Source organism: Lissotriton helveticus, chromosome 7 (genome assembly GCF_964261635.1).
Source record: "Lissotriton helveticus chromosome 7, aLisHel1.1, whole genome shotgun sequence".
Taxonomy (NCBI): Eukaryota; Metazoa; Chordata; class Amphibia; order Caudata; family Salamandridae; genus Lissotriton; species Lissotriton helveticus.
Window position 1 is genome coordinate 849710418 of NC_136068.1, and position 27953 is coordinate 849738370.

The 27953-nt window shown below is 46.7% G+C and overlaps 1 protein-coding gene across 2 annotated transcripts in view; it reads right to left on the minus strand.

The window, feature by feature from the left end:
* The window catches only part of LOC144767099 (kazal-type serine protease inhibitor domain-containing protein 1-like), a 128976-nt gene that overhangs the window by 29760 nt on the left and 71263 nt on the right, over positions 1-27953 (minus strand). The window contains exon 3 of one of the 2 annotated variants that reach the window (XM_078650710.1): positions 8613-8747. In XM_078650710.1, the coding sequence (XP_078506836.1) occupies positions 8613-8747 (135 nt within the window). Of the gene's footprint in view, positions 1-8599; positions 8748-27953 lie in introns of both variants that reach the window. The other variant, XM_078650709.1, reaches the window with a different exon arrangement.

Consider the following 27953-nt stretch of genomic DNA (forward strand, 5'->3'; position numbering starts at 1 on the left):
TATGCCCCGCCTCACTCCCCTATGTCAGTCTTGGATAGAAATCTGAGTTAACTATTCAGTGAAATGAGGTGGATATGGTACATACATTTTTATGTTGGGGTATGATTATTACTCTGAGTTCTTGCAGCTCTATGTTTGTCTTTTCATTTTTACCGTAATAAGATTGATTTAAACCTACATTTTGTGTAAACATATTCTTTCTGCAATTTCTTCTCTCTGATTTCCAGTGTGCGACTCATCTTCTCAGCATCTTGCAATTCGTTTTCTGTTCTGGGCAGTTGTACTCTAGATCCATCACATTGGCATCAATTGAAATTACTCTCTTTTAGAGGTAGTGTTCTGGAGTTTCTGTATTTCGATCAAAATCCAGGCATTCTCCATTTTTTCCTATCTATGTCTTTTTCCATTAGTTCTAGATGACCCACGGGGAAATACATCTAGTTTATTACTTATTTTTTCATTTCAGTGGCATTTTAGGACAATAATGACAATCCATTGGTACAGAGGAGAACAATCCCTGGGTCCAAATGTTTGCGCACAGCACTAAGGGTCTTTCTATAGTAGCTGCTCCTTGAGCCCTTCCCAGCCCTAACGTGACTGTGCACCGTGCATAGACCTGTTCAGCAACACAGGCATTTGCTAATCATTCAATTTTGCACCCAGTACTCCTTTTTGAGTTGTACTGTGATCCCTCTAAATCTTTTTAGTGAATCCATGCAACCTTTTCTCTTGAAACGCACACCTAGCCAAACCTCTCACCACTACCAGCCAAGGAGGGAGTCACTGCCATCTTGGAAATCCTGTAGTCCATTGACTGTTCTCTGCTCTTCATTTTTACAGGTGTTCACACATCCAATAGCATGTTGCAGGAGAAAAACATCTCTGCAAGACCCAAATGTTGCTGACTGTCCACTTGCAGTCCAGGTCTGCAAATGGGCACTAAAAGAAGGAAATGTGCTGGTGCTCTAAGAAGGCATGTCTTCATGGAACTGACTAACTACACCCTCTATCCACGGACAGTCAAATTCCAGTGGCACCTACTCCACTCGTGCTTCAACAAAGGTGCTTTTATTGTCTTTTGTCTAGCTTGGACTCCCACTCTAGTTTAAGCAACAGTAGATAAACAACTTTACTTCAAACACATTACTTACTGGAATACCCCAATTAATTTACCAAAAATATAAAACTCTAATATAAACATTATTACTAAACATAAAATATATATGAAAAATAAAAAAGTAAACAATTATATTATCTACAAAATTCATAAACAACTAATTTTCAATAAAAAATAATGATTATTTTATTACTTAATTAATTTTCCACCCTATACCCCAACAAAACTAGCAACCTACACTTAAAATAATGAAAATAAATAAGTATAACACAATTTACATAATTGATAATCAATTAATTATTACTTAATTAACTTTCCTCCTTAAAACTACACAAACCCAGCAGCCCACACCTAAAATATAACTAAAATATTTAATTATTACACAATGTATATAATTATTAATCAACTTAATATTTAATTATACATTAATAATAATACATTTATATGTATTTAATTCACTTCCCACCCTATACGTCTACAAACTTAGCAACCTGCAACTAAAGTGCAACTAAAATAAATTAGTATTACACAATGTACATAATTAATACCCAATTCAATAATTAATAATGAACTATTAATTCATTGTTAATGAATTATTACCAAATTAATTTCCCTCCCTATGCCCCTACAAACCCAGCAGTCCACACCTAAAATATAATTAAAATATATATGATGATTACACAATGTACATAATCAATAATCAATTAAATAAACAATATATTATAAATTAATGGTTAATGAATTATTGCCTAATTAATTTCCCACCCTATACCCCTACAAACCCAGCAGTTCACACCTAAAAATAATTAAAATATATGGTGATTACACAATTTACATAATTAATAATCAATTAAATAAACAATATATTATAAATTAATTGTCAATTAATTATTACCTAATTAGCTTCCCAGCCTACACCCCTACGAGCGTAGCAAAGCACACATAAAATATAAGTACAATACAACAATATTAGATAATATACATAATACATTTCAATCACATACTTACTTAAAACGTATTAATGTATTAATAATTACTTAATTAAATTCCCACCCTTTCCCCCTACAAACCCAACAACCTGCTATGACACTATAATTTACCATTAACAATTAAGTTAAAAATTCGAAATCACTTCAATTTACAAGCTATATATTAAAACAATAGCTAATAATTATACAAAAAATACTAACACAAAATTTTCATATATATACTAAAATACATTACATTATTTAAAAAAAACTATATTCTTTACAACTATTGTATTGAAAACAATATTTACAACAATTATATTCTGAACAATGATATTTCAGAATCACAACATATTTGGATCCCATTATTTCTGTGTCCCGATATTTACAACTCAATATTTTGTCCAAATACCCTCCACATTTCTAGATAACTACGGGTAGATGTTTCTGTAATTAACCTCCTCCTGTCTTCTTACTGGAGATCTGGCAGCAGGCCAGATGTTCCCAAAGGCGCTTGGTTCTCTGATGGGAGTCATTCACTCCTTCCATCAAGAATAAGGAACTCTAATTACAGTTACTGGATGGTGTGGGATTGTGGTCGAATCTATTTGGGGCGAGATCAGGCCTAAGCAGAGATGAAAAACTTTCATCAAAATCATATTTGGGACATTTTAACAAAACACTATGTTCACCAATGAATTAGACTTTTATAAATACAGCAATGCTGTGAATACGCAAATGTATTGTGTGTGTTTATGTGAAAAGGAAAACAGTAAAGATATGGGATTTAGTATGCATAGTTTTGCAAGGCACAACATCTCACAGTATATTTGGTTAACCCCCTTTCTTACCAACACTTACAGCCTGCACTGCTTCACACAAGCCAAACCATTCATATTCATCTTTAATCTCTATTGAGGAATGTTACTTCTAGATGTTGTTCAGCTTTAGCGTCATTGGCCATTATGAAGCTGTAGTAGCTGAAATTCATTTGCCAGTGTCTGACTCCCAGTCTGCACAAGCTCAACTCGTAGGACTGCCTTAGTGAGTAGCACTACTATCAAACTGGGGGATAGTGAAAGATTTTAAGTTCCTTGAGTCCTGCTCACAATGTGCTTCTGGTATGACCCTGCCAGTTGAGAATGTTGTTCATTGCTCGATGTTCCACCATTGTATTTACATGAGTTGTGGCACAAGCTGCTAATTGCCAGTTACTGTATTTTTCATTCTGGGTTGCTGCTCTAGATTCTGTTAACGTCTATACATTCTCAAAGCACAAATATCCTCATATTTATCCAACATCTTGCGGGTGCTTCTTGCATGGGCTTTCTTGTACTAGCTTTTGCTAGGGGCTGGCACAAGATACATTTCATGGTTGGTAATTTAAAAATAGTCAGCCCTTTATTGTAAAGCAAAAATAATAAAGGACCAAGAAAGAGAACATGTTCTCAAGAGAACTGTTTTCCAGTTCCTTTGATAACCCCATATGATGATTGCAGGACTTTAATAAGAAACAAAGACGGTATAAATAAGGTATGGTATTTCTTCCTTTTCTGTGAGTTTGCGTGCCTCTAGTATGATTCGGTAGTCACTAAATGGTTCACTTCTGCAAGCTCAAATAGTTTTGTCTGCACCTTCAGTTGTTTCCTTGAGGCTCTGTCTGTTAGGTGATTGGATTAATGGTTCTGCATCTCCCATCAACCACATCAATTCTCCTCATAATTTACCAATAGCCAATTGTATCTTTGAGTACCCCTTTGGAAAAACTGTTCCAAAGTTTGTGCTTAAAGGTCCTCAGCCGGGTTGCAGTGGAGGTGTGCTCTCAGATTTCAGCCCAGTGGAATAGGGACATTTTCTTGCACTTCTTCGTGGAGTTGGCATGCAGTATACCCTGCACTCTGCTTGACTCTAATGTATAAAGTTTTGTGAAGCTGTAACTCATCACCTCTTTAAAACAGACAGAGCTTCTGTTGCCATCCACTGTAGTTTGACAAAACCCGGTGTACAGAGTTTCTCTTTGATATTGTGAGCAAATAAATTCAAATGTAAATATGACTTACTACATAGATCTTGAAGCATAAATATTTATGAGGTACACCTTCTTCATCTGCCATCGTCTGTTGTTTTGGCGAGGGAATGCAATATTATATTTGTTCAAATAATTATATATAGGATAAAGTACCCTCTGCCATATGTTATAAGCTAGTCACCGAGGAGTTCCATGAGCATATAGAGGAAAGAGGCCGAAGGTCATGGAACTCCGAGGCGACTTGCAATATCCTTTTAATGCATAACAGATGGCATTGTAGAATAAAAGCAGTGAGAAATTAAATATAATAATATACAACTAGATATTTGTGGCAAAAAATATTATATCAGTTTAATTTAAGTTACTTTAACCCCCTGGCTGCGGCCGGAATTCTGCGCCTGTGCGGCACATTCTGATCGCGGGCGTGGTCATGACGGCTCCCGGCCGTCATCAGCACACGCCCACTGTAACTCATGATGGCCGGGAGCCGTCATCAGCACCGAACGGGTTAAATAACAGCTACACTTCATAATGTGTGATAACATGAAAATATTTCTTTCTTTGTATGGTCTGGCTTGATAACGAAACTGTCGCTGAAAATGATGTCACAACCACTAGGAGAGGGACTGTGGCTCTACACACATGTTGAGAGCCAAGTGTATATGTTTTGATTGGGCAGAAGTTGTGTGCTTCTACTAAAAAGTGTTTTCCGTCAACACAGCTGTTATGGATTTGTATATATATATATATTCAGCTGCCTTAGCTTGAATTTTCAGGGGCACACAAATGCCATTGTAATGATATTATAGTGTCTTGGATAACTAGATGATTTATGATGCTTTTATCTGGCAGCAGCACAGATGGGATGAGGCAATCAGAAAAGTAAATGGATTTTTTGGTTTGGCTTGACAGTGCATTCTTAAGTTAGACTTATTGGCATTGCCAATGCTTATTGTGTAATGAACTACCGCTGTGCAAAAAATAAACAGTCTGCCATGAATGGCTTCCTTCTTATATGACTTTTCAAGAACAGTTAAAAAAAAAGCTGAAAAGCAAGCTCTAGTTTTACTTTTTTAAACAGCAGTTGTAATTCTGCTGCTTGGCCTGCCTTTCACTCTGTCTGAGGGCTCTGGCAGCGGGCATCGCATCCTCACAACTTAACTGTAACAGCTTGCTAAAATTGAGTAGCTACGTCATTCCATATTACAGGTAACTAGTGATATCATAACTACACGTGATATGAAAATCGAGGCATCTTTTGATACACGGATTTCAGGTTCTCATGCATTAGGCAACTCTTAACACTCTTCTATATGTTATAAGACTTACATGGCCCTTAATCTTTCTGGAACCAGTAGTGAAGGTACGAGAAGCTGATTGTAAGAAAGAAGTTGGATACAAATGTAGAACCTTCGATTAAGAGATCTAAAATAATTACATCAAAGTGAAAATCCACTGTTGGTTTAGAGGTTGCAGTAGACCAGGCATAGGCTCCCTTCGCAACACACTCGCATCAGACTGTAGCTGGGTGGATGTTTTTGTCCCTTCTCCAGTGAAAGAGGCTGGAGTTACTTTGAAGGATTGATTATTTGCTGTACCCAATTTGTTTTTCTGCTTTTTGTCCTTATTCTTGTGAAAAAAAGTGAAACTTTTAGGGATGTCATTTTTATGTTACCACTTTATGCTACTTTATGTAAAAAAACTCAATAAAACAAATATGGACTAAAAAAAAGTTTGGGGTTCTGCCTGGTACTATGTTTACCTTATAGCTTAGAAACTTTTAAGCGAAGGTCAAAAATCTTGGGTGGGCTAAGGGAAACTGTAGCTGAGACGTGTCTTGTGAGATCAGATATGTCTATGTGTGATTCGGCTGTAGCCTTGAACTCTGTGGCCAGAAGATCATAGTGGAAAAGAGGCTAGGACTTCTTGCTGTAAAAAGTCTCTAAATGTTCAGCACCCATGTCCACGGGTTCAAGTTGCAGAAGAATGTTGAGTTTCGACTGGTCTGTGGCATTTCACCAGCTTCCTTTGACTACTTACCATTCTGCTCTCTCCAGAGACAGGGGAGACGTTTCACTTGATCAGAGAAGGGAAATTACAAGTGTCAAATGAGTCACTGGTTCTCTTCCAGATGACCAAATCGTCCTCTTTTCCCGTACCTTTGGTACTCGCTACCACTGAAGTCCCTTCTGTACTCGCCACCACCGAAGAGAATTTCAATAGGAACAATCTGGCTTCACTGGCAGGACCCGGGACCCCTTTAACATAGTGTATGAACAGGAAGCTAGAACCACTCGCCCTCCGAGCAACATTCTGGTCCCAGAGATTCAAGGCAGGGTGGAAAATATCTCTCGCTACAGTTCATTTTCAGTCAGTCAGGAATTTGTTGGTGCAGCATGCAGTGAAGTCATAATTTCTTCTTTTGTTACAGCCTGTTCTCTTTTTGGAGTTGGACAAGAAAGTCATTTTAAAGGATAAAACCTGCCAGCAATTGTTGATGACCCATATCTGTGGGAAAAACATTCCCAAACATACCCCTTTCATGTTTTCAGCCCTATGTGCTAGATTATATTCTAAGGATAAACCTTTAGGTAAAGTCTATCCCATAGTCTCTCAACTACAGACAACTAAAATACTGATCCTATGAGCTGAGCTCTCCCGCTTACCAAATGCCATCACAGCCCAGCCAATGACTCCCAGTGAGCATGGAAGGAACTTCCAAGAGTGAATCAATTAGTGGAGTATTAGAAAAAGATGGACCTCCTCAAACTTAGGTTGCAACTCGTGATAAAAACTGCCTCTCACAGCCTGACACAAAACTGGGGTAAATAAACAGTGCTTAAGTCTCTCTGCAAGCGTCTAAATCGTCCTTCTCCCAAGGTTCAGACATGATTCATATTGGCAACTATTTCTTTTTCAGACGTCCATTCTTTCTTCTATTAGAATGCTTGTGACACACTATATAGAGTAATTCATGCTCTGGGTTTCCTTCTTTCTGTCGTTTCCATTTCATGCACCTATGGATGTTGAAAAAAGGATCAACTGCCACAAAACGTAAAGAGAAATGGAGCAGATGTGACGAAGCAGTCCATAGTGCCTTGAACTCTACAGAACGCATGGTATTGATGACTAGACCAAAAATAAGGTCTGGGTTGTTGCAGTCGTAGAAAAAATAGGTACATTCCTTCCCAATGAAAGAGGCTTATGACCCACACACTTAGTGACCCTTTTACACAAATGATTGCACATCGTGCAGGATGTGGTAGGACTTGGCTTTGTCTTGAGAACCCTTATTGTAAACTTAAAACATCTGTATGAACATTTTATATTGGTTTGGGGTGTTGAACTTGCGCAGGTGTCTCACAATTATTTCTTATCCTTTCTGAAACATGTCGTGAAGGATTCAAACATTTCTAGTGTTATTTATGTCATTATGAGTTGGATGCAGAGTGTAGCATAAAATTCCAACTTTTCTATTGAGTAACATGCGAAAGCAACCACAATGAGTGTTCCCGCTACACTATCTGATATCGACGCTAGCAGGGTTGCTCACCTCACCCTCCTATATGATAGAAATAATATTTGGAAAAAATAGAAACTCTCACCTGTGGAATCTAATGTTATTCCAGGAATTCATTATGCCAGATCAATGCCACCATCCTTGGCACCAAGTTCTTTTCATTAGTTAAAGTACTCAAGCGTTTCTTTTATCACCTTCACATCTCAGTCAATTGCCCTGTGTGTTCTGGGGTGAACCTGTCATTGGGTTAAGGATAAAAATGTTCTCTACAAATTATTTATGCTTATGGCAGTTGTGTACCTCTTAAGAACTGAGTGAAGGAGAGTGGGATGAGGGGAGAGAGCTGTCAATCTCCTTTTGCACAGTCACTTTCAAGGTTGTGTGTTCGTGGCAGACTTCCTGATGTTTTGTGCCTGAGAAACTAGAGGATATTTGTATACAAAGTGCAAGCCCAAAGTGAGTTGGATAACATTTTATAACTCCTCCTTACTGTGCATTAATTGACAGCCTATGACCATCAATATCACGTATGCGCTCCTAATCCAGATCAGCATTGAGAGTAATATGTTAATATTTCAAAAGAATTAAAGGCAAATGTGTTTCATCCTGCACAGTATCTGCTTTTTGCTAAACACCAGTAAATGGCACCTGGGGAATATTTTGAGTCAGGTGGATAAGGGATAGCTGCCAAAAAGAAGCAAATGTTGTCCCATCCTCCCTGTTTAGGGTGCAAGGCAGACGGGATATCCACCGCTTTTTGACGGATGTCCTACATCTGCCAAACTCTAAATAAGTCCCTTGGATACTTCTGGGCTAAGTGGTGAGTTAACTTATTACGGGAGTGTCCCATAAATGTACACATTTACCTTTGTCCAGCAGTACCTTCTACTAAAGTAAGAAAAGTCCTAAACCTTAGTGGCTAACATCAACAGAAAACAGATGTTCGCATAAAAAAATCAACTTACTGTCGTCAGTCACCTCAAGTTTAGCAGCTGCGAGTGTAGTTCCATACTTATTCGTTGTATGGCAGATATATATCCCTTCATCCGATTTCTTTATTCCTTGAATTTGCAGCCATCCAGTAATCCCATACTTCTGGGGGCCACCTCGTGCCTACAAACATTTAAAGAAAGAGTTTTAGGTTTCTTATATAAAAACGCACCGGCATGACGGGGAAGGGAAGAGTAGGTACTCCATAACATAGTTGAACAGTGAGAATCTGTGCCGTATAAAAGGCCAAACTGCTCAAAATGCAGCTATTTCATGTGTACCACAAATTGGTTTATAATACAAGGGTTCCTGAAATCCCTGTATAAAAACAGTCTCTAAATGTCCTTATTACATGTGTTAGAAATGGGATTCCTGGTTGGCTGAACTATGCACCCAGGCCAGGCAGGAACCATCAGTCTAGTCAGGGTAAGCTAGATACACAATAAGATAACCTGTGCTCACCGTCTGGTAGCTTTGCACAGAGCAGCCAGGCTTATTTACCAAGTCAATGTGTAAACTATTTGTGCAACACACACAGTAACAAAATTAATACCCCACAAAAAGACTCCACACAGGTTTAGAAGAATAAAGAATATTTATATCAGCAAAGTAAGACCAAAACGAGAACAAATGCAATCAGTACAAGTTGAGATATTAATTTTTAAAGATTAAATACAAAAATAGGGCTTAGAAGTCACTAGCAGTCAGAAGGTTACTTGAGGTCGCAAGGGACCGGTGCAAATTTAAAGTTCAGGCCCACTGCAATGGAGGCAGGCCGGCTACAGGACCAATGCAGGACCCACTGAGAAAGTACCTTGGATGGAGCAAAGAGTCGACGCTGAGGGCATAATGCGTCAATCTTTTCCACACAGTCAGGTTGCTGCGTCGTCGTTGAGCTTCATTGAAGTGAAGGCAATGCATCACCGTTGAGCCATGCAGAGTACGGTCATTGGGCCGGGCAGGCTCTAGAACCACTGTTGAACAGCCTAGGGGTCTGCGTGGCAGGGCGATATGTCGGTTCTGACCGGCGCAGTGGTGACGATGCACCGATTGTGTAGCAAAACAGCTGCAGAATCCCTTATGAGGCCAAGAACTTGGAGAGGACACCCCAGGAAAGGGTAGGACTCACAGAAGGCACAGTCCAGCATCACCAGCAGAGTCTTAGGAAGTCTTTTGTGTCCCTGAGACTTCGAAAACAGAAGGCAAGCAAGCAAGCCCTTGGAGATCACTTGGAGGGAAGGTAAAGTCGAACTCTTCAATAGAGTCATGGAGCAGCAGGGCAACAAGTAGAAAATCAGTTCTTCCAGAAAATCAGTTTGGTTGAGTTCTTTAAACACCACAGCAGTCCTTCCGACAGAGGTTCAGTTCACAAGTGTCTGGGGTTAGAGACCCAGTACTTATAACCAAAAGTGCCTTTGATATAAGGATGACTTCACAGGAACTCTCTGAAGTCCACAAGGGTCCCTTTCAAGCCAGTCCTGTCTGCCAGGTTAACCCTGGGGGGTAAATCAGTGCTTTGTGTGCAACAGGACACTACCTATTGAAGTGTGTCAGCCCCTCCCACTTTTCCCAGCACAAGAAGACCCATCAGAATGCAGATGTGTGCTCACCTTCCTGTGCTTGTGGCTGTCTAGAGGGAACGCAAAAAGTGTAGCTGTCACCCAACCCAGGCGTGTATTGGTACAGGCTGTACGGCACCAAGAGCAGTATGTACAGAGAAATGTTCACTTTCAAAAAGTGGCATTTCGAAAAAGACAGTGTTAGACCTGGCACCTTGGCGTGAGTTTCCCTTCCACTTTTTGCTGATGTGCCTCAGATGTTTTTGCTGGTGTCCGCTGCTCAGGGCACTGCGCCACGGCCAACCCGTGCCGCAGTGCAAGTGCTCCCTATGTAAAGTGTAACTGTAATTGATATTCCTGATTGGTTCATTGGATTTACTGTCAGTCCCCAGTAATGTGCACCAGGAGTGCCAGGGCTTGTAAATGCCAATGCTGCTAGTGGGCCTGCAGCGCTGGTTGCGCCACCCACAGAAGCAGCCTGGTAAAATGTGTCTAGGGTCTGCCATTGCAGAACCTGTGTGCAGTCTGGTACTGTCATGCTGGCTGGGCAAGTGCACCCACTTGCCAGCCTCTAAAACTTCCCTTAACTTCATATTAGTCACCCCTATGGTAGGCCCAAGGGCAGGGTGCATTGTAAGTGTAAGGTAGGACATGCACTGATGTGTGTGGCATGTCCTAATAGTGAATTACAGCCAAATTCGTTTTTCACTATTGTAAGGCTACCTGTTCTCTTAGGCCAAGATGGGCTGCTAGAATTATTGCACTCTATAATCCTAGCAGGCTCAGGGAACATGGTAGAAAATAAAGTTTAGTATGCCTGAACTCAGAATAATAAAATACTTCTTTTAGTAAAGTTTATTTTAATATCCTGTGTTTGCAAATGCTACTTTTAGAAAGTTAGCATTTGCTTGCCTAACCATTTCAGCCCGCCTCTGCTGGATGTGTATCTGACTGTCTGGGTTATGTGAGTGACAGGGCTGGGGGATGACAGGTGGTGAATGCAAGGATTACACCTTAGTGGGAGGTGGGAGTGCCCCTGGGCTCTGAATAGGGCTGTGCTCTGCCACCACAATGCTGGCTCCGCCACCTGGGGAGCGACTGATGACTCAGCCGGCACCTGGCCCAGGAAGGGCAAAGCACTGTCAACAAGGTACTCCTGGCTGCCCCTGCCCACACAATGCTGGCTCCACCCCCTGTGGAGCGTCTGATGTGCCTGCCCCTCACACTGAAAGCAGAAGTCAGAGTACACACAACAAAGTACTCAGAGACTGAAAGGAGTTATGCAGAGGCCCCCCTGGCCTGTGAGAACAAAGAAAATGCTGTATAAAAGTAGGAGCCCTGCTCCTTTTAAATCAGAATCCTGTTTCCCACAAAGAACCTCTGCCCAACTAGAAGGAGAAGAAGACGCTGGAAGGACTGGCCTGCTGCTTGCCTTGCTGAGGAAGGAGAGGAAAAGACTTGATGAAAAGACTTTGCTGACTTGTGCTAGAAACTTTCTCCAAGGGCTTGTCCGAGCTTGCCCCCTGACCTGAGCCACAGGACCATCTGGCTCAACCTGCTCTCTGCTTGTCGGCCTGTGAATTGCAAGGACTTCTGCCCCGCCGGAGCCGTGACCTTTGGTGCCCCCAGCCCCTCCTTGAGGCCGTGACCAAACCGTGCTTCCCCGTCCCCGCCGAGGAAGAGCCCCGCTCCGTCGACCCGCTCTCCCCCCGCTGAGGGAAATCACTGAGTGACCTCACCTTGGGAGGCTCGCTGCCGTGACCTTTGGTGCCCCCCAGCCCCTCCTCGAGGCCGTGATCGAACTGTGCCTCCCCGTCCCCACCGAGGGAGAGCCCCGCTCCGCCAAGCCGCTCTCCCCCCGCTGAGGGAGATCGCTGCATCACCGCCGTTGGAGGCTCGCTAGTGCACCCCCCCACGCTCCCGCCTGACGTCCCCACCAGACCCAGAGACCAGACTCTGTGAAGCTCGGGAGCCCCGGACGCCGCGCCGCCCTTCACTAAGGAGCCGCTGTGCACCCGCACCCGCCTTCACAAAGATTTACCTCCTAAGGTACGTCGCAGCACCAACGGGCTCGGGGTCCGCAACGTTCTTATTTTCCCATGATCGAATTGACATCACCTGTGCGCCTCGTAGCCTAACAAGAGAACTGTACCTTTCGCCTCCAGTGCGCCTTGACAAGTACGCCCCGTATTGCCAGAGTGCACCGAGAACTGGGGGCTGTGCGCGCTGTGAGTTCGCCAGTGCGCTGTGAGATCCTTCTCCCCTCGCCGTACGAGCCGCACCAGCTGGGAGCGGCTCGCACCATTGTTTTCATCAGCTAGGAGCGGTACGTGTCGTACCCGTGCCCACGCCAGATGCGTGAGACGCGGTAGGGTGTCGCCCGTTTGCACCAGGAGAAGCGCACAGGAGCGCTAAGAAGCGGCTAGCAAGCCCCAAAAAGGTATCAAGGAGCTAAGGACAGTTCTAGGAGTCAAAGAGACTAAGAAGAACATTTTTGAACTGTAACTAAGAAGAAACGCTTGCCTATTTACAATCTGGTGGCCTAAGTTAAAATCGTTATATTGGTCTTGTGATAAGTCTTACCTGCACAGATATATTTTTATATAAAGAAGACGTATTTTCATATATCCACAGCCTGGTGTCCATTTGTGGGGGGATTGGTACATTTACTGTGTGTGTGATTACAAATGCTTAACCCAATAACGCCTGAAGAATAGCCTTGGCTGCTCACGCCACGCACCTAGAGGGTGAGCAAGGGGAATTCTAAGGGGTCATCCTTCGCCCTCACTTAGAGGAGAGGGTCCCTGCTTGTCACAAGTGCAAACTGCGCCAACCAGAGACCCCCAATTCTAACATTGGACGCAGCGGTGAGGATTTGCGAATTTGCATTTGTAGTTGACATACAGTGAATTGCTGATCACCACATAAGTGAGAGCAGACCTATAACGCAGCCACAGATTTCCATTTTTTAAATTTTGTTGAGACATCTGCCATTACTGAAGTCATGCCTGGCTCACTCCCTGTTGGAAGAGCGCTCTCTGTCTTCTCTGGAGAAGATGACATAGATTTTAGAGCGGAAGCCCTGAGGGGCCTAACAAATGAGCGGCTGAAAGAACTCTGCGGGAAGTGCAGAATTTCCAAACATGGATTGAGCAACAAGACCCAACTCATAACAGCGCTGAGAGCCTGGAAGGAGTCAAGGGAACCACAGAATGCGGTGGATGTGATACCACCAGATGGCATTGTGTAGCCCAGCAGAGGCCTGTCACCAGAGGAGCTGGCAGACAGGGCAGCAGACAGGGCACATGCAATGGAGATGGCAAAATTAGCTGGGCAAATGGAAATGGACAAGCAAAGATTGGCCATGGAGGCGCAGAAACGCCAGCTGGACCATGACCTAAGATTGAAGGAGTTGGAGCTGAGAGGTTTGGAAACAACTCCTTCTGGTGGCAGCACAACGCCGGTGCAGGTAGAGTCCAGGGTGTACATACCCAAAGATGTAGTTCAGGAGTTCTTTAAGGGGGATGACATAGGACAGTGGTTTAGGGCATATGAGGTAGCCATGTCCTCCCACCGGGTCCCTGACAAGGATTGGGGAGCGGGGTTGTGGGGGAGGTTCCTTAGCGAAGGGCGGGACACCCTGCTAGATTTGCCCACTGAAGAACAGAGTTCCTATCCCCACATGATAGAGGCCTTAATGACCAGGTATGGGCTTACCCCTGAAATGTACAGACAGAAGTTCAGGGAGAGTGAAAAGCGTCCTGGGAGTACGTATGTGGGGTATGTGACCGGTTTCTGCAGAGCACTGGATGGTTGGGTGACGGGTAGCAAAGTAAATGATTTTCAGGGGCTTCTTGATTTAATGGCATGGGAGCACTTGTCGCAACATTGTTTTTCTGAGCTACGCCAGCACCTGATTGATAGCAAGATGTCCAACCCGAGGAAGCTTGCTGAGGAGGCGGACCGCTGGCTCAGCACCAGGGTCCACAAGGGTCCAACGGGAGACTCTGCCAAGGGTGGGCAGGGTCCCCAGCAGAAGAGTGGGGGGGACAGGGGTAAACAAAGAGGGTTCCAGCGAGGCCCCCAAAGTAATCCCCAAGGGAACCAGCAGAGAGGTTTTCAGCCTCCCCCACCCCCGAAGCCGGCCGGGGCCCCGACAGGTAGGCCTGTTCCAAAGGTGCCCTTCAATTGTTACAGGTGTGGTGACCCAGGTCACATTGCCAGTGACCCCAAGTGTCGCCTGTTTGGTAAACCAGCACCCACTGGTGCTCCACCTCAGCAAGTAGCTAGTGTTAATTTGGGGGAAGAAGTAGTAGTCCCCGGGGGTGGAGATCCTGTCCAGATGACCCTAGTCTCTTTAGGAGACAGTGAGATGGTCCCTGAAAACTACCTGCCCTCTAACACTAAGAAATATGGGCAGGTGGTTACCATCAATGGTAAGAAAGCTGAGGCTCTTAGAGATACAGGAGCCAGTGTGACTGCAGTGAGGCAGCACCTGGTGTCTCAAGAGCAGGTAGTACCCCATGCCTACTGTAGGGTTATCAATGCTGATAACTCAGAGAGTCAGTGTCCGATGGCTCAAGTTCCCTTCGAGTGGGGGGGGTCTCTGGTACTCTGCAGGTTTGTGTGAGAACGGCCATGCCTGTAGACTGTTTGCTAGGGAATGACCTGGAAGACTCCCCTTGGGAAAAGGTGGAGAAGACGACTCACCTGAGGATGGTCGGTCTGCCTGACTGGGCGTGCGTGACCACCCGGTCAATGGCAGCCAGTAGGGGTGCTCAAGAGATCCTGGGGCCTGAATGAGAGGCCCAGGAACCGGCCTTAGAGAGGAGGCGCAGGGGGCACGGGAAATCGGCCCCTGAAGTTCCCACGGTCCAGAAGGAAGCAGACCTTGAGGGGGATGCCCTGGAGCCTACAGGGGAACAGATTGCTGAACTGGGGGACCTGCCTGAGCTGACCCATTGGCAGCAAGAAGGAGGCCCCTCCAGGGAGGAATCCTGCAGGGAGCAGAAAGAACTTCTCTCGTGGGTATGCGGCAGCAGGCTGCAGACCAGGCCAATGGTGTTCAGGCCAAGACACATTATGTGTACTGGGAGAATGACCTCCTGTATTCAGAGCCTAAGGCTGCTGAACCTGGGTCAGCCCGTGTGCTGGTGGTACCCCAGAAGTTCAGAGCCTTCCTACTGGGGCTGGCTCATGATGTGCCGTTAGCAGGACATTTGGGGATGGACAAGACCTATGACAGGCTTGTCACGCACTTTTATTGGCCCCAAATGCACAAGAGCTCAGATGCTCACTGTAGATCTTGTCAGACTTGCCAGGCAAGTGGTAAGAGCGGAGGGAGGCACAAGGCTCCTCTGCAACCCTTCCCCGTGGTCGGTACTCCATTCAAGCGAGTGGGTATTGACATTGTTGGGCCTCTGGACCCCAAGACAGCCATGGGCAACAGGTTCATCCTGGTCTTGGTGGACCATGCCACCCGGTACCCTGAAGCCATCCCTCTGAGGACAGTGACGGCCCCCGTGGTGGGACGGGCACTGATGGGAATTTTCTCACGAGTAGGATTCCCTCTAGAGGTGGTGAGCGACAGGGGCACCAACTTCATATCCAAGTATATGAAGTCCCTTTGGCAAGAGTGTGGTGTAACTTACAAGTTCACTACCCCTTACCATCCCCAAGGAAATGGGTTGGTTGAGAGATTCAACCGAACCCTAAAAGGCATGATCATGGGCCTGGAAGGTCCAATGAGGCGTAAGTGGGACGTCCTCTTGCCATGCCGTCTCTTTGCATACCGTGAGGTGCCACAGAAGTCCCTAGGGTTCAGCCCCTTTGAACTGCTGTATGGTCACCCAGTGAGAGGACCTCTGAGTTTGGTAAAGGAAGGCTGTGTGCAATCTCCCAGGAAACCTCCCCAGAATTTATACAGTTACATGCTGGCCTTCAGAAACCAGACCAGGCGATTCAGACAACTTGCTGAGGCAAATCTGGAAGCCAGCCAGGAAGAGATGAAGCGGTGGTACGACCAGAATGCCACTCTGGTAGAGCTTCAACCTGGGCAAAAGGTGTGGGTCTTGGCCCCAGTGGAGCCTTGTGGTACTTCAGGATAAGTGGACAGGTCCATTTGAGGTTGTGGAGCGCAAGAGTCCTGTAACCTACTTGGTGGACACGCAGTCTCCCAGGAACCCTTTGAGGGTCCTACATGTTAACCGCCTTAAGCCCCACTTATTTTATTTATTTTATTTTATTTTATTTTATTTTATTTATGCGTTTTTATATAGCGCGGACTTTACCCGAAGGCGTCAAAGCGCTTCACAATAGGAACAGAAAATTACAAAAGAACAAAATTACAAAAGCAGATGATAAGTTTCATGAGGTAAAAGTGACAATTGTGAGCAAACAATACATGAGGTAGCAAACAGTGCAATACAGGAGGAAATAGTGACAAGTGCGCAAGTTACAAGAGAAAACAAAGTACAATTAGAGGTATAATACTGCAATATATGCTAGACACTGAGACACAAGAACAAACGTTACGTAGGCAATGGTGGCACTTGTGCAAGTATCAAAAGCAAACAAACTGTGAGAGGTAGCTAACGGTGTGTTACAGGAGAAAAGTGACGAGTGCAAGTTACAGATGGGTACCATACACAGGTACAAGGATAATACTGCAATAAATGGTAAACACTCAAACTACCAGAACACATTGGGAAGGCACTTCCATAGTCATGGAGAATAGTTTTCAGTAATAGGAGGTCTTCCTTCAGATAATAGAGAGGGCATAAATTACATTTAGAAGTGTCTTTGAAGGAGGAGAACCTTGAGGTCCCTTTTGAAGGCCTGGGTGGAGGGGGTGGTCCGGAGCTGAGGCGGAAGTGAGGTCCAGATTCTCACTGCATTGCCTGAAAAGGATTGGGCCATCGATCTTTCCTTCTTGAAAGTGGGAGGTTCAAGCAGTAGATTTTCCCGCATTACGTGATGGTCTCAAGCCTCCAGACAGTTTCAGCTTGTTCGCCAGGTAGCGAGGAGAGGAGGAGTGCAAGGCTTTGTGAGTAATACAGGCAGGCTTGTAGATAGCTCTAGCCTCGATGGGAAGCCAGCGGAGGGTGGATAACATCGGTGTGATGTGGTCACTTCTTTTGGCCCCATAGATGAAACGAGCTGCTGAATGGAGAACCGATCTAAGAGGGGACAAGTGGGATTTGGGGAGGCCCAGTAAGAAGAGAATTGCAGTAGTCCAGTCTAGAGAGGACCAGCGATTGCACCAGGGTTTTAAGGTCCTGCTCCGGGAAAAAGCGACGAATTCCCCAAAGAAGGCGCAGTTGGTATCGAGCAGACTTTGCAATGGAATTTATGTGGGAGATTAGATTGAGATTTTGTCAAGTATGACACCAAGGGATTTTGCGCTGTCGACAATGATGGGTTTATTGTTAAGTAGATTCATCTGATCCATCCATGATTGAACCGGGGGAGGAGAGAGTGAGGATGAGAGGAGGAGGAATTCAGTTTTGGAGGGATTCAGAATCAGTTGATGAGTTGACATCCAGTTTTGAATGGAATTGAGAGTGGAGCTTAGGATGGAGAGATCGTGAGTGGAGGCGACCTTGAGGTAGATTTGAGTGTCATCTGCATAGAGATGATAGTGGATCCCGGATTTACTTAGGAGATTTCCCAGTGGTTCTAAATAGAGATTGAACAAAGTGGGTGCAAGTATAGAGCCTTGCAGAACACCTTGACCTACCGCCACAGGAGATGAAAGACTGTTCCCTATTTTGATCATTTGGGATCTATCTGAGAGGAAGGAGGTAAACCATCTAAGCACTGTACCCTCCAAGCCCATTCTCTGTTGAAGAGTGTTGAGGAGGGTGTTATGATTGACAGTGTCAAAGGCTGCAGAAAGGTCAATGAGAATTGGAAGACAAGATCCCCCCGAATCGAGTATCCTCAGCGCATCATCAACCACTTGCAGTAGGGCTGTTTCAGTGCTGCAGTTTTGGATGAAGCCGGACTGACAATTGTCAAGAAGATCATTGTCCTTAATATGACGAGAGAGTTGTTTCGCTACACATCTTTCTGTGCTCTTCGCCAGAAAGGGTAGATTAGTGATGGGGCTGAAGTTGTTGAGGTCTTTCGCATCAGCAGTGGGTTTTTTAAGCAGAGGGGTGACCTGTCCAGTTTTAAAAGAGACAGGAAGGGAGCCTTGACAGAGGGAGAGGTTGACCAGAGTGGTCCAATAGGAAAGGGAATGGGTGTAGAAGTCAATGGCAATGGCACTGGGGATGGTGTCCAGAGAATGGCTGGAGGGCTTTGTTTCGCTTATGCACTTGAGGAGGTCAACTTCAGACATGGGGTCAAAGTTCTGCCAAATGGTTGAGGATTTGCACTCCTCTGGAGGGGTAGGATGAGCTACCTGATCCACAAGTGATTTCACTTTTTCATCGAAGAATATAGCGAAATCCGCTGCTTGCTTTGAAGAATCCTCCAACTTGAAGGTTGGGGGGGAGCAGTTAGGAATTTTGATGAGACTTCAGGACTCAACATTCCACGGAATCGGCTCTCCTGTTCACTACTGAAACTATCCGCTCAGCCCTAGACCAAGGTAAGAAGGCCGTCCTGATCTTATTAGATCTGTCGGCGGCCTTCGACACGGTCTCACATGTTATCTTAATAGACCGGCTAGTAACATCTGGCATCACAGGCATAGTTCTGGAGTGGATAAAGAACTTTTTAAGTGACAGGAGACAAGTGGTGACCCTGGGGGAATTCTGTTCCAGTGAGAAACCACTGTCGACGGGAGTACCTCAGGGTTCCAGCTTGAGTCCGACACTGTTTAATGTTTACACCGCACCCCTGATAAATTTGATATCGTCATTCGGCATGGATGTAATAGCCTATGCTGATGACACACAACTTATCCTGGTAATGTACAAGGATAACCAGGTATGGGAGGAAAAACTCAAATGTTGCCCAACGGCCACTTTTGACTGGATGCGGAGAAATCATTTAAAATGCAACACAGGCAAAACTGAGATCATGCCAATAGGCCCAAAAAATGATTTCATCCCCAGATTATGGTGGCCAGAAAAGGCAGAAATACCGCCTCACACTACCATCTCGGCCCGTAACCTGGGGGTCCACTTTGACGCCGACTTGTCCTTCAAACAAAAAACGTCAAAAGTGGCAGGCACATGTTTTGGGGTGATAAAGGGGCTGAGGAAGTTCTTTGACTTGCTGCCATTTGAAGCAAGGAAAACAGTCACGGTTGCATTAGTTACATCACGTATCGACTATTGTAACAGCCTTTATGCTGGCACCAATAAAGTAGTCACCCATAAACTTCAGATGAAGCAACATGCAGCAGCAAGGCTGGTTCTAAAATGGCCGAGAAGATCATCAGCAACCAAAGCCCTTAACGCACTACACTGGCTACCCATAACAAAAAGGGTCCTGTTTAAAGTGCTGATAATTACCTTTCGAGCTGTCCACGACCTAGGCCCACTATACCTAAGAAAACAAATTCTGAGATATTGTCCAACTCGAGCAGTACGATCTTCAAATGCCAAATTGCTGACCGTCCCAGGGTTTACACTTAAAACCCGAGGGGGCAAGTCCCTGGCGGTACTGGGTGCTAAAGCGTGGAATACTCTCCCTCTACATCTGAGAGCATTGGACAGGGAAACAGATTTCCGTAAACAATTAAAAACCTGGATTTTCAATCTTCAAGACGCAACTGCCAGAGGCCTAGTGTGATTCCGATCTGGTCAAGTCAAGCAGAGAGGCAACATGACACCTGGTTGACCTTATACGGGCGCCTAGATGCTCCTTGGAGCGATTGTTGCGCGATATAAATGGGCAATTACATTACATTACATATAGTTTTTTGGGTCTATTTTTGGCTGAGTCAAGAAGGGTTTTGAAGTGTGATGCTTTCCCAAGGAAGATGAGCTTGTGGTACTTGGATTTTGCTGTGCGAAGCGTGACCAAATTATCTGAGGAGGGCACTTGCCTCCATTGTTTCTCCAGGAGTCTTAGCTGCTTCCTTTCTTCATGGAGGGATTTGTTGAACCAAGGAGCTGAGGGAGTGGGCCTTATCTTTTTGCTTTTGAGTGGAGCGACGTTATTGATTTCGGCTGCAAGGACTGTGAGGCATTGGGAGGTGAGATCGTCAACATCTAGGTTCGGGTCTAGCCTTGGAAGTGATAACAAAGCTGATTCACAGAGGGGTCCGACATCAATATTTTTCGCATCACGGAGCCAGGAGGTAGCCCTCTTAGGTTGACCAAGGGTTATAGAGTGTGAAAGGTGAAGAGAGAATGGGATGAGGAGGTGGTCGGACCAGTCTACTTGAATGGGGGTAGTGATAGAGAGCATGCCTGCTTTAGAAATAACCAGGTCCAGGATTGAGCCCTTAGAGTGTGTTGATTCTGTGCAGTGTTGGATAAGATCGCTTACAGAGAGGAAGGTGGCCAGCGAGTTCGCCGAAGAGTCATGCGGTGCGCCCCAGTGGAGATTGAAGTCACCCACGAAGGTCTGATTGTCACTTCGCGAATACTGGTCGCTGATGAAGTCAATGAGTTCCTCCATAAATGAAGGGCCACTACCAGGCGGGCGGTAAATGACATGGAATCTGAGGGGTGAGCGGTGGTGCAATTGAAGCTCAAGAGAAAGGCATTCAAAGGTGTGGAAGGAGCTGATAGGAGAAGCCTTAAGTTGAAGGGAGTTTCTAAAGATGACTGCAACACCTCCCCCAATGTTGTCCCAAATATAGAATAGCCTGTGGGTAATAGGAGATCAAACATAGAGTGAGAGGTATCTTTGAACCAGGTGAGGAAGAGCATGGGTGATAATATCGGAGATTTCAAGTTTGTGTTTTACTGCAGATCTGCAGTTGTGGAGCAGACAGCGCAGCTCTGTCAAGACTGTTTTGGTGACGGGGGCACTTGGGCTCTGAAGGGTGATCGGGATATTGTACATATGCGGGGTGCTCGGGAGGGTTTAGGTGGATGCCTGGTTCTGACAGGGGAGATTGTCGGAATAGTGTAGATAGTAGGGTTACTAGGGGATGCAGGTTGAAGAAGGGTGGCGTTCAAGGGCTTATGTGAGTTAACGAAGTTTGCGGACGACAGGTTGAGCTTGGCTGTATTGGGGTGAGTGGGCGGGGTGCATCTCGTTGGAAGTTGGGAAGGGGTAGAGGTGCATGGAGAGGTGGAAATCTTGGAGCTTAAAAGTGAAATGGCAGCTACAAGCTGGGAGATGGAGGAGATAAGAGAGCCTATCTTATTTTCTAGAGAGAGTAAGGCAAAGCACGGAAGGTTGGGTGGCTCGATGGAAACAGGGGGGGTGGGATTGGTGGTGAAAAGCAGGGAGAGGTGGGGGGACAGGAGGTGATTTGGGGTATGGGGTTCAAGGGTGGGGAGAGGTGGAGATTGAGAGCGGGAGTTGGTGAATTGGAGGTGAAGGGAGAGTTGTCTTTGTTGGCGTTGCAGTAGGGAGAGGAATTCAGGACATATTTAGGGGGAGATGGGTGCGGAGCAAGGCGGTAAGGTGGAAGGAGAGAGGAGGACTGTGTGGAGACAAGGGAATGTAGGAGGTTTGGGAGGAAAAGAGGCAAGGTGGTTGTAGAAGTCCTGTCAGCTAGGAGAGGTGGCTGTGAGGGAACATGCATCTGGTAGAGTGAGGGGGGTTGAGAGAGAGGGAAATTGAGGAAAGGAAGTGGTTCTGCTGGGACCAAGGGAAGAAAATGGAAAGGGTTACCAAGGGGGGAAAGGGAGTGGTACAGCATTGCTGGAGGAGTGGGAGGGAGGAGAGAGATGCAGTGGGTTTATGGAGAAATCAGGGTAAACACCGAGGGGAGGAGGGGGTAGAAAAGAGGGGGGGAGGGAGGAATACGGGGAGCGTAGGAAAGGTTAACTGGGGGAGCAGGTTGGAGGGGAGGTGGACTAAAAAAGGGAGTGACAGGAAGGAATATGGGGGAGGAGAAGAGATTGGAGTACCGGGATGGTGCAGAATGGATGAGGAGCGTATTAGCTAGAGGAAAGGCTGAAGTGATGCGGGGAGGGGCATACTCTGAGGGGGGAGGAATAGGAGAGGAGGTCATAGGGGAGGGGGAGGGAAGAGGGCCGACCTGTGCTTCTCGAGAGTGCAGCCAATTGGAGTGTAGGGGTGTCAGGGGGGGAGAGAGGGAGTAATGGGTGGAGCTAGAAGGAGAGTCAGGAGGAAACCCGGTTGCAGAGGAGGGGAGTAGGGAGGGGAAGGGGTGGTCAAAGAGCGAGAGACAGGTGTCTTTGCCTTGGATCATGACAGTACCGTTGTTATAGAGTGAGATAGTGTGGTGGCCCTTGAAACACGCAGAGGGGGAAATTTTTAGTTGTTTCCCATGAGGGATAGAGGAGGAGGAAGTGACGTTAAGGGAATTGTGAAGGCTGGTGGACCAAGAGGGGGTGTCGTGAGTGAAGAAAATTAAGTCGTTTTTGAGCCTCCCCAAGCGACCATTGTAAAATTGATCAACAAAGAGGGAATCCGGGAAACGTTCAATAGTGTTGTGCTTCAAACGTTTTATTGCAGCTTTCATTTGGTTGGGAGGATAATTGATTTTGTAGCAATTACTTCCAGCCTTAACTCGAGTGGTGGTCATGATGGGAAAGTGAGGCGGAGGAGGGTAGGGGGGATATGAGAAGGGTGTCACTAGGAGAGTGGCGGTGAGGAGAAGTAAGAGGGCAAAGAGGGGGCACATATTCCAGATGCTGGGTGAAGATATCAGAACTAATGTGTCATCCGGGAAGTGAGGTGGGTATTTGTTGGGCCCTTCATCTAGGAATACATGATGCCACCTGGCACTAGATAATATTTACCAGGGAATAGTTTACATATGATAGGACCAACTTGATCACTTTCAGAGCCTTCACAAAGCAGATATAATTGAAGTAGAACAGAATATAAACGAACACCCAGTGACCATTGGTGAACATTGTACTTAACACCAGCCTGTTAACGGAACCACATTCGGCAACAACCGCTTTGTACGTTCATGATCTCAAAAGACTACTATTGGACCCTAAGCTCCTGAGAATCACTAATGTTAGGGTGGAGCAAAAACTGACTAGCAAAATCTAAATATGCACAACAAACTTGTTGTCTTAAGACCACCTGAAGAGGTATTCAGAACAGTGTGCGGAAATCAAATTACATGAAAAACAATTCCTAGTACCACATATACGAACAAGGGTCTGGTGCCCTACAAACCTCGCAGACTCCATGGCCAACTGGCCCTGAGACGATAGTGTCAATGTTGCTGCCAATGCAGCGGGAGTCCTAACTCAAACAGAATTGTCCCCACGGATAAAGTTTCCTAAATGGCACTACTAGCCGCGCATCTGTAAAAAGGCCTAAACGGTGCAGCTGGCACTACTTGCTGCGCAGCTGTAAAAAGGCCTAAACGGTGCAGCTGGCACTACTTGCTGCGCAGCTGTAAAAGGGCCTAAACGGTGCAGCTGGCACTACTTGCTGCGCAGCTGTAAAAGACCTAACGGTGCAGCTGGCACTACTTGCTGCGCAGCTGTAAAAGGCCTAAACGATGCAGCTGGCACTACTTGCTGCGCAGCTGTAGCTTAAGTATTTCATGAGCGCCTCTTCCAATGGTTTATTAGGAAATGAAATTAAAATCGCACTGTAAGTTGTACCATTTAACCCAAGTTCCACAAGCGTTGCAGTGAAAGGCGCCAAAACGCAGGAGAAAGTCAGGTGTGTTACTTTGCTTGCTGGCTCGGTGCATTTGAGGGGAGAATAAATTTGCATTTTACCACTTTCCACAATTTGCTTTGGAAGCAGGAGGCTGGGCTGGAGGGAGTGACATTTAGGGGACAAAAAAACATAGTTTGAGGTGACCTTAAACAACAAACTGAAAGGAAACCGAGAGGGATGGAAACCCACTGGAAGGGGGGCGGGGCAGTGGTGGGGTCCTTCCCCTTTTGGTGATCCCTTCTCTTGAGCTTTTGTCCAGTATCGTTTTGTTTTCTTCCTCACGTGGCCAAGTTTCGTTTCTCCTTCTTCTCCCTGTTATCACTGGGGTGGGGGAGGGGTGGGAGCGGTGCACATCTGCCTACAGCAGCGTTTGCGCTTACAGTTTAAAATGCAGAGACGTGGCTGTGCTTTATAGGGGACTCCTCTACGGTCCGTTTAAAAATACACACACAGCAGAAGAACCCTGTATTGACCACCCGTCCTGCTATCCCTGCGGCCCCCACTGTGCCTTTACCCATGCCCGGCTGCCTTGATCCCGGGTTAGGGACACCAGTTCTGCAGCCTCACCGTACCCCCCTCCCCTCATCTGCACGTACATCTCCGGAGGCTCGGCAGGCGATGCTCGGTCAGGCAGATGTTCCCAGAGGAGCGGCGAGCTCCCTACCAGCCGCGATAATCTCTTGCTCTTCATGCCCGTTAGTGCTGATGTCAAACGTTATTATCTTGCCATATGACAATTCCATAGAGTATGGGGGTAGAGCCACACAAAGGCAGGGGTAGAGTGACAGCTCTGGGAAGAGACAGGGTCCCGGGTATTGCGTTGTACGAGCGCGGTGCTGCTGGGCGCTGTAAGAGACAGGGGAGCCGGTTCAGCGCTGTCACTTGGAGAGGTCCGAAGTGGGCATGTTGTTGGCAACTGATGATGGAATGGAGGAGGAGTCTGAGCCGCTTCCTGACCTCTTGGTAGCCTCTGAGAAAGATGGGTCAGTGGATGGAGTTAACCTCTCACCCACCCTGACGCCTGAGCAACAGGAAGACTGCCGCCAATTGCTGGGTCAGTTTCCAGATCTGTTCTCCCTGGTTCCTGGTGTCACAGATTGGTGCGTCCATGACGTGGACACAGGAGACAGCTTACCTGTGAGGCATAAGGCCTACAGAGTAACTGACAGGGTCAGAGCCTGCATCAAGGAGGAGGTCTCCAAAATGCTTGCTCTTAGGGTGGTTGAGTCCTCCAGCAGTCCTTGGTCCAGCCCCGTGGTCTTGGTCCCAAAGGCTGCTGCGCCGGGAGCCATACCTGAACTCCGGTTCTGTGTGGACTACAGAGGGCTCAATTCAGTCACAAAGACTGACGCGCACCCTATCCCCAGAGCTGATGAGCTCATTGATCGGCTAGGGGCTGCTCGGTTCCTCAGTACGTTTGATTTAACGTCTGGGTACTGGCAGATCGCCTTGACCGATGGGGCCAAAGAGAGGTCAGCATTCCCTACACCAGATGGGCATTTCCAGTTCCGGGTTATGCCATTTGGAATGAAGAATGCCCCTGCCACCTTTTAGAGGTTGGTCAACCAAGTGTTGATTGGGCTGGATGAGTTCAGTGCTGCCTACCTGGATGACATCGCAGTGTTCAGTGGCACCTGGCCAGAACACCTGCGACACCTCTGGGAAGTGTTGATGGCACTGCGCAAAGCTGGCCTCACAATCAAGGCAAGCAAGTGCCAGATTGGGCAGGGTTCAGTGGTATACTTGGGACACCAAGTGGAGAGTGGCAAGGTGGCACCCTTACAACCCAAAATTGAGACCATCCTGGCTTGGGAACCCCCCAAGACCCAGACTGCAGTGAGAGCCTTCCTGGGGCTCACTGGGTACTACAGGAGGTTTGTCAAGGGCTATGGCACTATTGTGACCCCCTTGACAGAGCTGACTTCCAAGAAGCAGCCCAAGAATGTGATCTGGACTGACACCTGTCAGAAGGCTTTTGACACCCTGAAAGCTGCCATGTGCACGGCGCCCGTGCCCTTGGCTCCTGATTTCTCCAAGGAATTTCTAGTGCAAACAGACGCTTCAGAGCATGGTGTAGGGGTTGTTCTCTCACAAATGACTGAGGAGGGCTGAGACCAACCTGTAGCCTTCATCAGTAGGAGGTTACTTCCCCGGGAACGTAGGTGGAGTGCAATAGAGCGAGAAGCATTTGCTGTGGTCTGGGCGCTGAAGAAGCTAAGACCCTACTTGTTTGGGTCTCACTTCCAGGTTTAGACAGACCACAGGCCCCTCAGATGGTTGATGCAAATGAGGGGTGAGAACCCAAAACTGTTGAGGTGGTCCATCTCCCTACAGGGTATGGACTTCACGGTGGAACACCGCCCTGGCACAGATCACGCCAATGCTGACGGTCTGTGCAGGTTTTTCCGCCTTAGTGATGAGGAACTCCCTGGGGAAGGGTAGTTCTCCCCACATTTCAGCTGGAGGGGACACGTGTTAGACCTGGCACCTTGGCGTGAGTTTCCCTTCCACTTTTTGCTGATGTGCCTCAGATGTTTTTGCTGGTGTCCGCTGCTCAGGGCACTGCGCCACGGCCAACCCGTGCCGCAGTGCAAGTGCTCCCTATGTAAAGTGTAACTGTGATTGATATTCCTGATTGGTTCATTTGATTTACTGTCAGTCCCCAGTAAAGTGCACCAGGAGTGCCAGGTCTTGTAAATGCCAATGCTGCTAGTGGGCCTGCGGCGCTGGTTGCGCCACCCACAGAAGCAGCCTGGTAAAATGTGTCTAGGGTCTGCCATTGCAGAACCTGTGTGCAGTCTGGTACTGTCATGCTGGCTGGGCAAGTGCATCCACTTGCCAGCCTCTAAACCTTCCCTTAACTTCATATTAGTCACCCCTATGGTAGGCCCAAGGGCAGGGTGCATTGTAAGTGTAAGGTAGGACATGCTCTGATGTGTGTGGCATGTCCTAATAGTGAATTACAGCCAAATTCGTTTTTCACTATTGTAAGGCTACCTGTTCTCTTAGGCCAAGATGGGCTGCTGGAATTATTACACCCTATAATCCCAGCAGGCTCAGGGAACATGGTAGAAAATAAAGTTTAGTATCCCTGAACTCAGAATAATAAAATACTTCTTTTAGTAAAGTTTATTTTAATATCCTGTGTTTGCAAATGCTACTTTTAGAAAGTTAGCATTTGCTTGCCTAACCATTTCAGCCCGCCTCTGCTGGATGTGTATCTGACTGTCTGGGTTATGTGAGTGACAGGGCTGGGGGATGACAGGTGGTGAATGCAAGGATTACACCTTAGTGGGAGGTGGGAGTGCCCCTGGACTCTGAGTAGGGCTGTGCTCTGCCACCACAATGCTGGCTCCGCCCCCTGGGGAGCGACTGATGACTCAGCCGGCACTTGGCCCAGGAAGGGCGAAGCACTGTCAGCAAGGTACTCCTGGCTGCCCCTGCCCACACAATGCTGGCTCCACCCCCTGTGGAGCGTCTGATGAGCCTGCCCCTCACACTGAAAGCAGAAGCCAGAGTACACACAACAAAGTACTCAGAGACTGAAAGGAGTTATGCAGAGGCCCCCCTGGCCTGTGAGAACAGAGAAAATGCTGTATAAAAGTAGGAGCCCTGCTCCTTGTAAATCAGAATCCTGTTTCCCACAAAGAACCTCTGCCCAACTAGAAGGAGAAGAAGACGCTGGAAGGACTGGCCTGCTGCTTGCCTTGCTGAGGAAGGAGAGGAAAAGACTTGATGAAAAGACTTTGCTGACTTGTGCTAGAAACTTTCTCCAAGGGCTTGTCTGAGCTTGCCCCCTGACCTGAGCCACAGGACCATCTGTCTCAACCTGCTCTCTGCTCGTCTGCCGGTGAATTGCAAGGACTTCTGCCCCGCCGGAGCCGTGACCTTTGGTGCCTCCAGCCCCTCCTTGAGGCTGTGACCAAACCGTGTTTCCCCGTCCCCGCCGAGGAAGAGCCCCGCTCCGTTGAGCCGCGCTCCCCCCGCTGAGGGTAATCACCGAGTCACCTCACCTTGGGAGGCTCGCTGCCAT